General features: G+C 43.8%; 1 protein-coding gene across 12 annotated transcripts in view; it reads right to left on the reverse strand.

The window, feature by feature from the left end:
• Positions 1–257: 257 nt before the first annotated feature.
• NHSL1 (NHS like 1) overlaps positions 258–16,375 on the reverse strand; it is a 302,556-nt gene continuing 286,438 nt past the window's right edge. For all 12 annotated transcript variants that reach the window (XM_049113042.1, XM_049113039.1, XM_049113029.1 and 9 more), the window contains 3 exons: positions 7,698–10,946; positions 7,051–7,183; positions 258–3,025 (listed from right to left, as the gene is read on the reverse strand). In XM_049113042.1, coding sequence (XP_048968999.1) covers positions 2,326–3,025; positions 7,051–7,183; positions 7,698–10,946 — 4,082 coding nt within the window. In that variant the 3' untranslated portion in view covers positions 258–2,325. The remainder of the gene's footprint in view (positions 3,026–7,050; positions 7,184–7,697; positions 10,947–16,375) is intronic.

Genomic DNA, 16,375 nt, shown 5'->3' on the forward strand with positions numbered 1-16,375 from the left:
CTTTATTCAGATTTTATTCAAAAGTCCTTAGGACACTGTCCAGAGCTGTTCTTCCATATGTCCTTTTAGATGGCACCAGCCACCGTGTCTGTGATGTTCTGTCTCCTGTCTGTTGGGTCCCCACATCCCACAGGCACCTTCTGGTCTTCACTGCTGTTCTGTTTGTACCCAGCAAAGCACTCAGCAGTTCTCTGAAAGGAGATCTACCTTATTATTAAAAAATGCGTGTAGAAACAAAAAGAAATAAGGTTCAAATGTTTACTTTACAATTGTTTTATTCAAAGCAAATTTTAAAACCTAATATTTTTTTTCTTTAAAAATGGGGATTTTAATAGCTTTATAATTAATTTTGATGTTGTTTACCTTCAACATAAATGATGTATATATTAAGTTAAAGTTTTCTGATATTCACGTACATTCTAATCTTGTTTAGGGAGCTATGAGATTTCATATTCAAAAGCCAACACCACTTTCCTAAAATTTAGAAGAAAAGATCCTTGTGCCCAATGTGCTGGATAATTGCTCCGAATGGTAAAAAGTCCTTTAGCCTTTGGCCAAATATCAGATCTTCATTTCTGGTTGTGTGAAAATAAATGTTTTGTTTTCTTCAGAGAACGGAAGAAGCCTTAATTCTTTAAGTTTGTTTTTGTCTCAAAGACATGTCTAAAATGGGCATCTAAAATTGTAATGTATAATAAACTTTTTGATAATTTGGACTGTGCAGTGCAACTTTTAGATGATATTTTTATACCAAAAAAAGATGACCATTGGCAGCTGCATTGTACGTAGGCCAAGAATCTCAGTATTATCCTCTCAGGTCCTTCTAATGAAGAGGACAAGACTTACTTTATTTAACCAACAAATTTAACAGGAGCCTAAGTACACGGCAGTCGAGGGGAGTGGGGGGAAGAGGTCACAAGAATAGGACATAAAAAATAAATACTTTACACACTTTTCTCCCAAGCCTAAAAGTATTAAAATTCTAACTGGAGAAGATTAGAAGGTAATTAGCCAACTCAATTCCTTATAAAAAATATAAAAACTCACAAACCAATTAATGCAAAAAATCTTTTTAATCTAAAAACTCATTTCCCAGGGCTAATAGCCAAGCCCTGCCAATTTGTATTAGTGTTATTTGACTAACAAGAGCTATTCAGTATTTTCTTCCAAGTAAGATAATATATAATAGATTCTGATAAACCTTTCTAAATGAGGACATGATACTGTAGGCAGTTCAAGGAAAAATAGCCATACCTTTTTCTTTGGTGTAACCAAAAGGATATCCAAAAGTTAGCAAATGTTGACATTTCAAGTGATAAGAAATTGTCAAATGGAAGTTTAAACTCTGGTAAAAACAGTCGTAAAAGGAAAATCTCCACCCACAGTTCTGTAGTGCAACTTTTCAAATTTAATTCTGAAGAATAAATTTTATTGAATAAGCAGGAAACAGCTTCCAGCAGTGTATTTTATTATGTGCTCCTCGTCCTCTCCTACCCTCTCGGTATGTGCACCCCATTGTTGCTATTCTTAAAGGCTTTAGCTGCTACTCAAGGAGGAAATTCATTTAAAAAATTACCCACGTGGCTAAAAGTCAAGCTAAAAGTTGTGTGCCTGTGGCTGCATAGCAGCAGGCTCCGAGTTACGGCGTTGCCACTTCCACATGTTTGTCATTTTCACAAAAAAGAAACAAAGCCTTTTTTCCCCAGAAAAAAGTACCTGAACCAATTAGTCATTTAGCCCTTTCCCATCATTTTGGGTTAATCACAACTTGGCTCAGCTGGAAAGCACACTGGTGCCCACACCTACGTGTCCTCTGCAGCAACACCAGCAAATCCACCACCTCTTTCTTAGAAGAGATGGTTCTTGCTCTCCCTTTGGGAACTAATTTCCAAAACTGTAACACTTTTAAAGCAATTACCACCTAGTCCATAAGACTCCATTACTCTACCCAGCTTAACTGTGTTTCCTTCTCCTATTTCTGTACATGCTGTTTGTATGTGTGTGTATTTTTTTAAACATAAAAAGTGTTCAAAATGCACACACACACACACACACACACCCAGCATTTAAGGGGGCGGTGGGGGGGAGGAAAACAAAAAATCTTCCCCAGGAAGCACTTTCAGAAGTTAAGCTTCTACTTGCTTTTAAGCCACAGGTGCCAGGTGGGTCCTAAATGATGCTCCCCTTCCGCTGCAGGGCTGGCGGTGCCTGGGCCCACAGCACAGATGCTGAGTGGGATCCAGGGGCAAGGGTACCTGTCAGGCTTTTCTTAGAGCGATGTTGTGTGTGCCTCCCTCATGTAACCTGGGAGTCACACGCTTGGCCCTAGCTCTCTTCCCTCTGAGGACCTCCACGTTGTTCTGTTCCATGTGTGCCCTCTGCGCTGACTATCCCATCAGCAGGGCCAGGACCCTGTGCCTGCAGGGGGGTGGTGGGCTCCCCACCTAGTCCATTCATGGAACACCCCCTGGCGGTGCCCAGGGCCCCGTGAGCCCGGCTATCTACAGGCTCCATGGCCTCCCCTTCGCCTTCTGAGATGACAGTCATGGGACTGCTCTGGATTCGGTTCCGCATGCTGTACCTGCTGCTGGCTGCAGAAGGTGGAGTTCGACTGCGCCCGTACCGGGGGCCAGAGAAGGACAGACTCCGAGGCATCAGGCCTTCGTTCTTGGCCCACTCCTCCTGGGCCCTTCTGTTCTTGCTGGGGGAGCAGCTTGACGGGCTCTCGGGAGTATCTGGCGAAGGCTCTGACCTTGACCTCTGGAATCTAGGGTCTGTGTTCTTTAGCATCTCAGCTGCAGACATGCGGGCGCTGGTGTCCGAGCGGCTCCCCTTTTTTAGCAGCAGAGCTTTGAAGTTGTCACTGCTGGTGCTGCTCTTCCGGACACTTCTCTGAATTGACCCCACTTGCTTGGGGGAAGCCAGGCTGGGGGCCGCACCGGTGGGCGTCACCGGAGGGGAGGGAGAATGATTTCGGGAGTGATCGTCATCTGAATCCTTCCGGCCCAGGACTTTCCTCTTGGATCTGAGAGGCAATAACATTAAGATAACGGTTAATTCCCAGTGGGCTGCAGCATGTCAGGCACCACCACGCTGCTTTTTGCTGCGTTCTCAGGTCACCATTTATTAAGAGTTACTTTAGGGGCACCTGGGTGGCTCAGGTCATGATCCCAGGGAATGAGCTCCGTGTCATCAAGCTCCCTGCTCAGTGGGGAGTTTGCTTCTGCCTCTCCCCCCACCCCAGCTTGTGCGTGTGTGTGTGTGTGTGTGTGTGTGTGTGCATTCCCTCTCTCTCTCTAATAAATAAAATCTTTTTTTAAAAAAAGAGAATTACTTTAATAATTCATTGTATTATCGTGTGAGCCTCTGACCCAGCTACAGGAATTATTAACCAACAGCCATCTTTCTTCTATTCACTCTCACTGGATTATTTTGAAACAAATCTCAGACATCACATTAATTTATTTTGGTGAGGATCACTTCAAAAGTTTGTCATAATTGCCATATTGTATCTAACTCTCCTATACTGGACTGATCCTGAGATCATTTGCCTGTGCTGGCCAGCCTTTCTGCTATTCTTTCTTCTCTTGCTTGGTTCTAGCCCTTGAACACGGCTAATAGATAAGCCAGCCCCCAGAATATCCACTATCCTGAGGCAGGCTCCCACCTCAGGTTCTAGAAGGACTCTACAACCCTGCATTCTTAGTCATTCTAGAGTTTGACATAAAACCAGTCTTCCTTGGCGCTTACGGGATCTTATGTCAACTCCTCCAAATCCAGTTTTCCAGAAAACAAGAGTGAACCTTCCATACCACATGCAGTTGCTGGACTTCAGAAAACCTTCAATTGATCAAGAGATTCTGAGGAATGTGGGTGGACTGTGAAAGAGGAGGGGCCTTTAAGGAAAGTAAAATGTTTTCTGAATGTGTTTCTTGTCCTCATTCTGTTCCATGTGTTTTGTACTGAGAATGGCTCAGAGGTAATAAAGCAGATGAGCCACGGGGCCCCTTGCTGGTCTCTTCATGATAACAACTCAATCTGCATGGAATCTCTCTGCTGAGTGCAGGTGCTCTAAGGAAACTTGGTACATTTAATAAAATAAAGACATGGGTATATCTCTTTGTTTGCTATAAAATTCTAAATATGCAGTAGGGAAGGGTAAAGAGGATGCTATTGTATATACAGATAAAGAACTGAATTTGAGCATTACCAACTTCTAGCTGTGTAACCCTGGGCAAGCTACTCATCTATACTGCAACATAGCTTTCACACTTGCAAAATAGGGGTGAGAATATTAACCTCACAGGTTTGTGAGGATTCAATGAGATAAACCACCTCTGTACACAGACCTGGGTTAAATTCCACACTAAGCTTCCTTGCTCTGTGACCTTGGGCAAGTTAAAGTTTCTGATCCAATTTCCTAGCTGGAAAGGGAAAGAACAGTAGAGAGCTCATAGTTTATCAATAAAGATGAATGCAAATAACAGCCATAATGTGTCAGGCATGGAGGATGTGCTTAATAAAACTTTGAGTGTCATTTAGGGAAATATAATTCTTCCTTCCGGGCTTCAGTGCTATTTTGACCTGGCCTGCACAGCAAGGCACGGGGGAGGGGTGGGGTGTGGGGAAGGGCCCCTGATGGCTGCCCTGCTCTGGCGCCTAATTTTTTGTTTGGTTTTTGAAAGGTGAGGGTGCGCTGAGACAGCCTTTAACTGTGGATTTCGAATTAAGAGAGGAGATGGGAATTTATAAGTTTTGTTGTTTCTCAAGAGCAACTGCCCCCCAAAATGAGAATTAAATGTAAACATTATGAATTCTCTGCATATACGTATGTATATATGTGTATATACACACACATATACTCTGTGTGTGTATTTCTAAAGAAAATGGCTATAAAAAGTGCTCAAACAGTTAACACTAGCTTGAAAACTAATTACTTCAATAAATATAAAAATTTCACACCTCAACTGGTGTTCTACATTTTCCATCTGGCTTTAAATCTGAAGTGAATTAATTTGCATCATAAAATTTGAAGGCTGTGGTTCAGTTTAGATACTCTTTCTTTTAAATTATTAGCTTAGCTGCCGGAGAATAAAATAAAATAAAATAAAGCCCTAAAAATCACAGCCTTCAGATGGATTTTGTTATGTCTGCTAATACATTATCGATGCTAAAACAAAAATTAGCAGGTGTCCTTACTCTCTTTGCAATCCACACCCTACTTGGCCTTTATTTCTATCATGTGTACACAGAATATAGTAGTAGTAGTAGTAGTAGTAGTAGTAGTAGTAATAATAATAATAATAATATAGACTGGCTGATTTCCACATCTGCAGTAGATAAAATTCACTAGTAGGAGGAACCACAGATTTTTCAGTGCCTTAAGAAGGTTGCCAAAGTAAAATAGGGCATATTTTTCGGAAAAGCACTTAGTAACTTGGCCCCATGACAACTGGGCTCCTCACTGAGACCAAGTATTTAGTACACAGAGCAACTAGCAATGCATCTTCTCTCTGGACTGCTACTATAAATATGCCTACTTGTTTAACAATCCAGTGTGTTCCAAACTAAATGAAAAACGTGATGTCTTGGAAGAATTTCCTAATAGTTGAATTCCAATTGGTTTCATTTAATTCTGAAAACTATTTATTGAGTGCTTATTATGTGTCTAGCATGGTTAGAGTTAGAAACATCTGTGTAAACTTCTAGAAATGCCACTAAAGTTGGTTTCAAAGGATGTAGCATTTTTCCTTTTACTCTTTTGAGAAATAATTTCATAAGCAGCCGCCTTCTTATTTCTAATAAAATCAAAGAAACCAACCAGTCAATGTTCAAGAGGCAATCTTTAGGGTCTTTTAGGATATTATACCAATATTAGAGCCAAGAGGTGAAGAACAAAATTCTTGACAAACACCTAATTCCCCATCTTGGTTCCTCCCTCCATTCCCCAACCCCACGTTAGATATTTATATGCTCCATGGGAGATTTCAAATCAGGACAGCCCTATGCTTTTCATCTCACGCTACCGTCTTTTCAGTTAGATTCCAAGAATTGGGAAAAGAGTCCTGACACAAGGTTATTACATAGATGATCAAATGATTTTACAGAGTTCTTTGTTTCAGGAAGGAAAAAAGGGATCGCGAGTCAGCGTAGTAGAAGGTGTTGGCAACATAAGGACATTCATAAGAATTATCTAAAAATACTGTGGTAAAGAAGTCGAGAAGGAAGCATAGGGTTTATATAGTAGCATTGTGGTTGAAAGTCCTTGTACATATACAATCTCATCTATTCTTACAATGACACTGTTATGACTACACAGCTGTTTACAACCAGAAAGAAGGCAATATATATAGTTTTCATGCTAAATCATATTCACTCTCTGAGGTAACCACAGGTAAAAAATGTTCAGGCAGTTATTTTGAAAAATTTATCCTACATTTTTTTAAAACCCAACAATTTCTGATGCCAGTAGATGGCACTAATGGTCTAGACTACTCAAAAACAAATTTCATTCCTTCCACTTCTGCTTTGAAAAGATTGTACTCTTGTATTGAAACACTTTAAGTAGCCAGAGAAAACTGCATTAGAAAAATCCTGATATATCCTGATATTTTAAAAATATATTAATAATAATAATAAAAACGCCCTGAGGTAAAGAGGTCCCCAAGAGCTTGTCTGCGCATCTTACGTCCACAAAACACAGTGTTGCTCATCCTGGCCTGGATCATCGGTTGCTCTAATCCAGTTCTTGTAAATACTCTGTCATATGACTGACACGTTGCATTTCTTGCCAGCAAGTGCAGCGCTGAGCAGAAGGCGCCGCATCGAGTCTCCGTCCCCCCTCCCCCCAACATCACCATAAAAATCAGTGGGACAAAGTAAACCAGAAACAGGGAATCAGAGGAAATAAAAATATAGAAACACACTCAAAAAATAAATAATTGAGTTAATGGGTGACAGAAAAAAATCCAAGGAGGGCAAATTGAGAAAGCATTTAGAAAGGCAGACTCGTAAAGATGATCAAAATTAAGGAGAAGGGGTTTGGGGTACCTGTGAATAGCTGCAAAAAGGTCTTCTGTGGTCCGGGGTCTACTGGGGGTCATCACCTCATCACTCCCTTCTTCCCTGGGGAAGTCACAGGCCTCCGAGGAAGAGCCGGCTGCGTCAGGCTCTGGCAGCCCAGCTAGAGGGAAGCAAGCAGACAAACACAGGACGCGCTAGTGACTTGAATTTGTCTTCAGCCAGGCTTCCCAAAATGCTGTCCCTGCCGTTCCTGATAATGTAAGAACCACAGGACAGGCAGTCGGGTCCGTAGTTTGAACTTTTTATTTTGATAACGATAGCCAAAGCTCCTTCTTTTCTGTTGAAGTCTAGAACTCCTACTGAGTCTCTCTTAAATTTTGTTGGAACATTTCTCTGTAGCTCTCCAGAAGGGAGGTTACTCACTGCTATTTAATACCCCGTCTGCCGCAGACCACCCTACCCCTCTATTTTCTGACATTCAGTAAGCAAGATCCCTAGATCTAGGTTTTTGTTTTTGTTTTTTTTTAATTTCATAAAATGCCAAGTTGGTACCCCAAGTGTGAAGCAGCAGGGCAGCAGCCCACATGCTGCCGGCTTTCCCGGGAACAGGCACCAGCCCCATCTTCTGCCTCTGCTGTACGGTCCAGGGGACCGAGAGAGAAAGGCATACTCACGCCGTCCGTCCTGGAGAGGCAGGCGGCTCTCCACGTCGCCTGCGCCGTCGGCACTGGTCCCGGCACCTGGCTCCTCCTGCTTGGGGGCTGGCTGCACGTCGGGCTGCACCATGGGGACGTCGGCTTTCACTCCACCCGGGGCCGGGGCCGCGGATCCTGCGGCTCCTGCGGCTCCTCCCCCGAGCACGGCGCTGCCAGAGCCCGGCTCATCAGGACCAGCGCTGGCTCTACCACTCTCGGCTGCCTCGCCCCGCCTGGGGCCGGGTGATGCTCCGCTCGCGGGCTCCGCGGGCTCCGCTGTGAGATCTCTCTGCGGAGGTGGCACCACGAGAAACAGTTTGGGCTTCTTGGAAATGGGGGGTGGCTTCCTGCTGGGTGAAGGGCCGGGGGGCTCCTGGAGCGGGGCGGGCCGGGCGCCGGGCCCAGCCTCTGCCTCCCTGGCACCGCCCGGGCTGCGGCTCGGGGGACCATGCTCGGCTGCACCGTCCCGGTGACCCTGACTCGAGCTCTTGGCAGGAGGCGGCGGCGAGCTTGTCACAGAGGCAGGCTGGCTTTCACTCTCCATTTCATTTATGCTATTTCGGGATTTCAAGAAAGCAGATGGCTTTAAATGATACTGGGGAACGACCGGAGTTAGTTTTTCCTGAGATACTTGTTCATATAACAGTGCTTGCTCGGTTCCTGAGTTCTTTTTCACGGGCCTCAACTGTACCATCTGCAACGTTTCAGTGGTTATCAGGGGCATGGGGGGCCTACCGCCTTCCTCCTTGTTACAAGGCTGCCGGAAGCCCTCCCGGGAGCACTCGGGCTGGCCAGGTTTTTTGAAAGAAGGCCTGGCATCTTTCATCAATGTAGGGTCCAGGGGTGGGGCAGGCGGGGGAGCTGAGGAGAGCAGGGCAGCGGGGGGCAGTGGCAGGGAAGCAGATGCACCCAGAGTAAGGGGGCTGAGTGCCCTGGGGGAAGGAGGGAGGCACCCGCTGGCAGGGGCAGAGAAGGGAGTGAGAACTTCCGGTGGTGGAGGGGGGAAGAGGGGAGACTGAGGCAGAGAGCCGTCAGGGGAATCTACTAAAGGTGGGGGAGGAGGAAGCAAAGGAGACTTGTCAGCAGGACACGGTGAGGGGAGAGAAAGGAGAGAAGCACCCGCAGTGGGGGAGGCCAGCACCGAGTCCAGCTTCTTCATTGTCCCGCTTCCTTCCGTGGAAGTATTGGAAGACAGAGACGTGGACGATGAGGAGATGGATACTGAACATATCAGAGAGGACTTCCTTTCTGGCACCTTGGGCTTGGTCTTCCCCTTCCCATTTGCTGGTGACACTGATTTTAAAAACACAGGCACAGGGGTGAGTGCTGTGGGTGTATTCGACTGGCTGGAATAGCCACTGGATGGAGAAGTGACTCTGTGGGACTTCTCTGGCGACGTGATCTTTGGTTTGACTGAGCCACCAGGCACTTGGGTCCTGGATCCCTCCTGGACGTGGTGGACTGGCCCATTTCCAGCCGGCGCCCCACTGCTGGCTGAGCAGCCCCCGCCAGGGGGCCCGGGGTCTTCCTGCATGCCTGTGTAGTCAATGTAGTAACCCCAAGGGTCTGTGTACTCAGACTTGACGCTGCTCGTGTCACTCTGCGACGGCGTGGCCCCGCACAGGGAGTAGACGTTGGGGGTGGTGGCCGAGGTCATGCTGCTGCCCGCACTCACCGTGCTCTGGCTGCGGGAGCGAGGCAGCCAGGGCTCTTCAAAGTCGCTGCAGGGGCTCTGGGAGGGCGAGCTGCCGCCCTTGCCCGGGAGGTTCAGCTGCAGCGAGTGCTGCAGCGAGGCGATCAGGCTCTCGTTCAGCGCCTGCCCATTGGACTGGACACCCTTCTTGGGAATCCTGCGCAGGGAGTCAGTCCGAGAGGGTGGCAGAGGAGGCTTCTTCGCTTTCTTCAAAGAGATGTTTCGAGAAAGGGACTTGTCATGGTAATGTGACCGGTCCCCTTGGTTTTTCTGAGCTCTTCCATCAAAAACATTGACCACACTGTGCCTGGGGTTCCCAAAGCCATCACTATTGTACTGGTTTCCAGATCCCTGTCCCGGATCGGGGTGCACAGATGTGTAGTAGCCATCATGCTCCTCTGAATACAGGGATCTGGCATCATCTTTGGTGGATGTTTGGTCCAAGCTGCAGCTGCTCACATTACTTCCGGGAGTGGAGTAACCAGGCGTTGTCAAATGAGCCTTCAGTGGGCATGCTTGCCCGTTACCGGGGGCACTATATTCCCAGGGCTCCGAGCTGCTGGGCCCCGTGCCTCCTGAATAACTGGACTCACTCTTGCCATCCACATCCTGGGCGTGGGCCGGAGAACTCAGGTTGTTTTTACAGTTATAGCTCATGGCTTGGGACCCATTCTCCCGATTTGCTGAAGTATTTAGAGAAACCACTGAATCACAGAGGGACAATAGCATGGTTGCACTGGAGGTGTGGGGATCTAGGGCCTGTGAAAGAATGCTGGGGTGACCCTCTGTCCAGTTGCCACTGGGAGACTGATGATCATCTTTACTAGTATGCCTGGAGAGGAGGTGGTCTCTAGATTTTATCTTTGAGTATGAAGAGGAGCTGGTGATTTTACTGTCCAGCTGTCCTGAACTCTGAGCAGTGTGAATAATAATAATCTCTGAAGAGGAAGAGAGTGTGGCATTTGGGATGATGCTGGTGGAGTAAGTGGCATGAGGAGAGACCACACACGCTGGGCTGATCACATTCTCAAAATGCCTCAGCTCCTGGGACTTGGGTCTCAAAAGCATTCCAGTCCTTGAGGCACCTCCCAAATGTCCTGAATTTTCATCTACTTGTGGGTGACCACTCTGGTAGGGATAAGTGCCATCCAGGTCTTCTGCAGGGCTCAGGGCACCCAATCGTGACTCGAGGGACTGAACACTCACCCTCGCTCCAGAACGTGGGAGACTGTGGAAGCCAGCATCATTGTTGAGGCGAGAAGGGAACACAATACCTGCAGAATCACTCAACACAGACATGTTCCCGGAGGAGCCTGAGAAGTGGCTCATCTGGGCAGCAATGCCTTGCCCCTTCTGTGCCCTGATTCTTCTCATTGAAGGGGGTACAACTTTCACTTCCTCAGTCTGACAGCTGGAGTCCCTGGTTTCTGAGCGCTGCCCAGCAGAGCAATAGCTATCAAGCCTTCCCAGTGTGGAGCAGTGGTCTGGGGTGTACAACGAGTGACCACCACCATCATCTTGGCCAGTGACTGATGCTGGAGATAAAGCAGAAAGAGATTTGTTATCTCAAAATATCTTAGTTCATCACCTGTACCCTCACCCCCTTCTAATTCTGCTGTACTTAAAAAATATATATATTTTTTTCTATTTGATCTAGTTTCTTTTCTCCTATAGGTATCTGGGTGAGAGTTTAAATAGTCACCGATAGCTCCTAAGGTAAAAACCCTTATTATGAATTTCATGTCCTTCTACTGATTTGTACTTCAAATCCTCCCATAGATGAAGTGCTACATATGGAATTCTCAGTTACTCTCTTTGAGATCAAGGCTGAGTGCTCTGTGGAAGATTTTCTTTTCAAATAATCTCCTTTTGGTAAAGATTTCAAGATGGCCTGTCACCCACCTGGTGACTACCAGAGCATCTGTCAAGCTGAGACTGTCTTTCCCAAAGTAGGGCTCAACAGTAGGGCTACAGAGATACCATTTACAAGGGATATTGGTATAAAACAGTGTTAAGTGCATTAATTTTTTTCATGTCAGAAGGAAATCGTAAGAAAAAAATGATTTACAGGCCCATCTGTGTTTCAAACATTTCATTATCCATCTCAAACCATTGTCATCTGTCAGTGACATTCAAAATCCAAGAACAATCTGTTGTGTTCTAGTGGGGAAAAAGCAGCAGGAACCGATCCAGGGAGCATTTCCTCAAATTAGGGTTATTCATTTCTTGGAGCTTACAACCAAACTGAGAATAGGTATGTTTAAAGAAAGAAGAGAAAAAGCATAAAAAGGGCCAAATGGAGAGGAAAATGAGAAAAAAAACCTTAAGTGTAGATAGCAGTTAGATTTCAAGCTATCTAGAAAGGAACAGAATCTCAAAAAGAAGAAAAAATCATGAAACCAACAACTTTATGAAAGTGTACAGAGAGAGAAAAAAAATCAATTCATGCATAAACATAACTAATGCATAAACACACTAAATTTTGAAAAACAACAGCAAAACCAGTTTTTCTCTATGTTGTCTCATAAACTTAAAAAAAAAAAAAATCTCAAGCATGCACTTTGGTGAGCAATGCAAGCTGAGTGCCTGCCGGCATCAATGTTCACCTGGGCAAGCACACTGGTGGTGATGGGATTCCTGAGAACTCCCTCCCTACCCCACATCAATTAACCTCGTGTCCCTGACTGGATATAAAGCCTTTCGTTCATCTGAATAGCAAAGGATATTGCAAATACAGCAGTGATGGTCTTGTATGAACCACAAAGGAGATGTCATCCTACGAGAATAAAGTGTAAAGCCCATTCCTTCATTTTCGATGATGGAGAATATTTTTATACTTGTATTTTTAGCAAAGAGGATCTCTTTCCTTCCTCTACCCTCTGCCAGGCACACTCACTGAAGACACACACACACACACACACACAGATACACACACATACACACACACACACACATCACAAGGTTTTCCCTTCAGGAAGAGAGGAAGTGGCCAATAGGCAGGAGCAGGAGAAAAATCCACTTTGAGGAAAGAAAACAAAAGATGAAGTTTTTGCCACTTGGTATTTTAGGAGGGAAATTGGCTTGTATGGCTGTATCAGTTTGCACCAGTTTGGCTCCAAATATTCAAGATACCTAATTCCACTCAACAATGGATTTTAATAGCTTTTTCTTTCAAAACTGCATAACATCTCATGCAACTTTTGCATGAGATCAGTGGTAGATTTTTAACTACCATAAAAGATGTATTGATTCTTTTAGGTAACAATTTTGAATGTGAAACCATCCTAGAATTCTCAAAATGGAAATATAGCCATTTCTTCACCATTTATAGCCCAATACAACTTTCTTATTAAAATCATGTTTTTCTAAAGACCCTTAAAAATACATGTGAAATGCAACTCACATTATCAACCATCATAGGGACCACTGAAGTTCTATTTCAAAAATAGATCCTCTAATATTTTTCTTTTCTTAAGATTTTATTTATTGATTTGAGAGAGAATGAGAGACGGTGGGGGAGCGGCACGAGGTGGAAGAGAGACAGAGGGAGAAGCAGGGAGAAGCAGACTCCCTGCTTGGGGAGCCCTACTCCAGGCTCGATCCTGGGACTCTGGGATCATGACCTGAGCTAAGGGCAGATGCTTAACCAACTGAGCCATCCAGGTGTCCCTAATATTTTCATAGTACAAAAAGTGTCACATATTATAGGACACAGATGAATACTATCTTGACTAGAATTAAGTAACAGAAACAGACTATAAAAAGAGATCTGCGAACAAATATAGACCTCTTAGGTGTTGCTAAAAATCTTTTTTTCTAAAGATTTATTTATTTATTCATGAGACACACACACACACACACACACACACACACACACACACAGATATACGCAGAGGAAGAAGCAGGCTCCATGCAGGAAGCCCGATGTGGGACTCGATCCCAGGACTCTGGGATCATGTCTTGAGCTAGAGGCGGACGCTCAACTGCTGAGCCAACCTACAGTGTTGCTAAAAATCTTGATGGGGGCAGCCCTGGTGGCTCAGCGGTTTGGCACTGCCTTCAGTCCAGGGCATGATCCTGGAGATCTGGGATCGAGTCCCACGTCGGGCTCCCTGCATGGAGCCTGCTTCTCCCTCTGCCTGTGTCTCTGTCTCTCTCTCTCTCTGTGTCTCTCATGAATAAATAAATAAAATCTTAAAAAAAATCTTGATGGGATTTATCTGATTTTGTAAAATAATATAAAGAAAGAATTATATACTTTTTTTTACTTATTACACAATACCACAAGGGATGTCCAATTAAAAAATATATGTAATCAAAGATGATAGAGATCTACAGTTTAGTTAATTTAAGGTGTAACACAATGATTTTTAAAAAGTCATGTCTGGTCTTATGTTCTTAATGCTTAGTACAACCTATCAATAGTTATTCAGAAGATGATTCCCTTAAACAAAGCTTTTTTTGCTTGAGGAATGCACAGTGTTCCAGGAACTATTCAGTAACCAAATATAATTATATAACAACAAAATGATACTATCTGATTCTAGAGGATGAAAACTTGTGATGGGTTGTTCAAATACATTTCTATATATGTTTAAGATAATAAGAGTAAAGAAAAAATTAGAAATTCTGTCTGATTTGGGATGGCTGGGTGGCTCAGCAGTTGAGTGTCTGCCTTTGGCTCAGGGCATGATCCTGGGGTCCTGGGACCAAGGCCCACATTGGGATCCCCAGGAGGCTGCTTCCCCTCTGCTTCTGTCTCTGCCTCTTTTTTTTTTTTTTTAACTTTTTTTATTTATTTATGATAGGCACATAGTGAGAGAGAGAGAGAGGCAGAGACACAGGCAGAGGGAGAAGCAGACTCCCTGCACCGGGAGCCCGATGTGGGACTCGATCCCGGATATCCAGGACCGCGCCCTGGGCCAAAGGCAGGCGCCAAACCGCTGCGCCACCCAGGGATCCCTCTGCCTCTGTCTCTTTGTCTCCCATGAATAAATAAATAAACAAACAAACAAATAAATAAACAAAATCTTAAAAAAAAAGAAATTTTGTCTGATTCATTTAAATGGAAGGCAACAAATTATTACCTATAAAATACTTGAAACGGTAAATAGAAAACCTTGACTTCAAAGTATTCTAAAGTGGCTTACCTCTAGAGTCCCCTATTTATGGATTTTGAAGTGAAAAGTCGTATAGATTTAAATTAGGCACAATCACAACTCTCTAATTCTGGAAGAATCTCTGGTTAGATTTTTAAAAATCCAAATCCCCAGCAACTTGGGCAGTTGTCTAGTGAATAGCAAGTGTCTTTCCCAGTGACTGGTTTTTTTTCAGATAATCATTTCTCTTTTCATCTGATTTGTTTGACTCAGCTATACTTTCCCATGCTTCACAACTAGAATAGACTAATTTTTAAGGAAAATACCAAGTGTCTATTTTTGAGAATCATTAGTTAGGTAGCTTTGAAATACCAGGCACCTTATAAGTACAAAACATTGGGGAGGAAGGGCAAGATCAACTACAAGTCATAAAGTGAATGAAGAAAAATATATGATCCAAATTTTCTGCTAAATGATACTATATTTAAATGTTATTTTCCCTTACTCTATCAATCCTTAAAACTACAGTTGTTATTTGTCTTTTTTTTTTAAACTAGCTCTAACTTATCTCAGTTGACCACCAGCGAGGATCCAGGTCATGTCACTGACTATGAAATGACATCAACCATCTCATGTTTGGCAACAATCACAATGCAAAGATATGGGGAAGCTATTTACTTTCTTCCAGCATTACTGGGGTTTCTGTGTTAAATGTAAAAGAGAAATGAACATGGGCCCCAGGGACTCAATCATTGATTTTAAAAATAAAATTATAGAAGACATGATTTACCTAGCTGCTTAGACCTTCTAGTAAGGTCAAAGAGGCACCTGAGTTATTGGCTTCATACTGATTGGTTTAGTAATAAAAATGATAAAAGTGCGTATCTCTGAGGTTCTAGAAATTATATTACATTATGTACACATATATAGTAGAGGGGAGACAGAGAGAAAGAGAGAAAGAATTCATATTGAATATTTGTGTGTATACATATCTTTACCTGGGCCAAACTATCCTTACTCTTTGCACAAAGCTATCCACAACCTGCCTATTTGATTGTACAGCCACTAAAATACAGACTACCTTGAAACATCAACCTTTTTATCTTACAAAGGGTCTGTCTTTATAAAGTCACTCACTCCTTTAAAGAACGTTCCCTAAAGATCAGTTAAAATATAAACATTACCTGAGTGCTGTAAGAAATTAGCCCATTAAGCACCTACTGAACATAAGAGTAGGTACTAGTTTCTCACATTAGTTAGCTATCACCTAAAGGAGGGGAAAAAAAATAGAGTCTGACAGAATGAGATCCAAGAGAACTGGCCCAGATCTGGAAGCAGATGCAAGGGCATGAACCAGACAAATTTCATAAATCCTGTGGATGCAGGCTTGCCTTTGTTTGTGATAAAACCCTGTTATGAAATAAGATGGGCACCCATACGTCATCTGGGTCACTGGAATGATCTAGAGCAAAAGCTAAGAGTCCCTATTCTTGTCCCATTGTGGCTTCATTCTGGAAGGTGGAGCATACGTACTGCAGAACAGGATGGCAGGAAAAGAGAGAATATGGGTAAAGAAGAGTTAGCCTTCCATTACTGATACATGGCTTTTAAGCAGGGGTATTGGGAAAAAAACACAGAGGTACAATGTCTTTAGCACCCGGATGTTGCAATGCTACCTCAATGTGCTGTAACAGATCACCATAGCTAGGAAAAATTCATTTTGACTGAAAGATGGCTGAGCAAGTTCAGAAATAATTATTCTGAATTTCTAGACCCTCAATAGTAAATGTAAGTAAAAACATCAGGTGAAAGTAGCTATAAGGAAATAAGTCCATTAGTTCACTGAAGAGAAAGAAGCAAATTTC

Source organism: Canis lupus, chromosome 1 (assembly GCF_003254725.2).
Source record: "Canis lupus dingo isolate Sandy chromosome 1, ASM325472v2, whole genome shotgun sequence".
Lineage (NCBI taxonomy): Eukaryota > Metazoa > Chordata > Mammalia > Carnivora > Canidae > Canis > Canis lupus.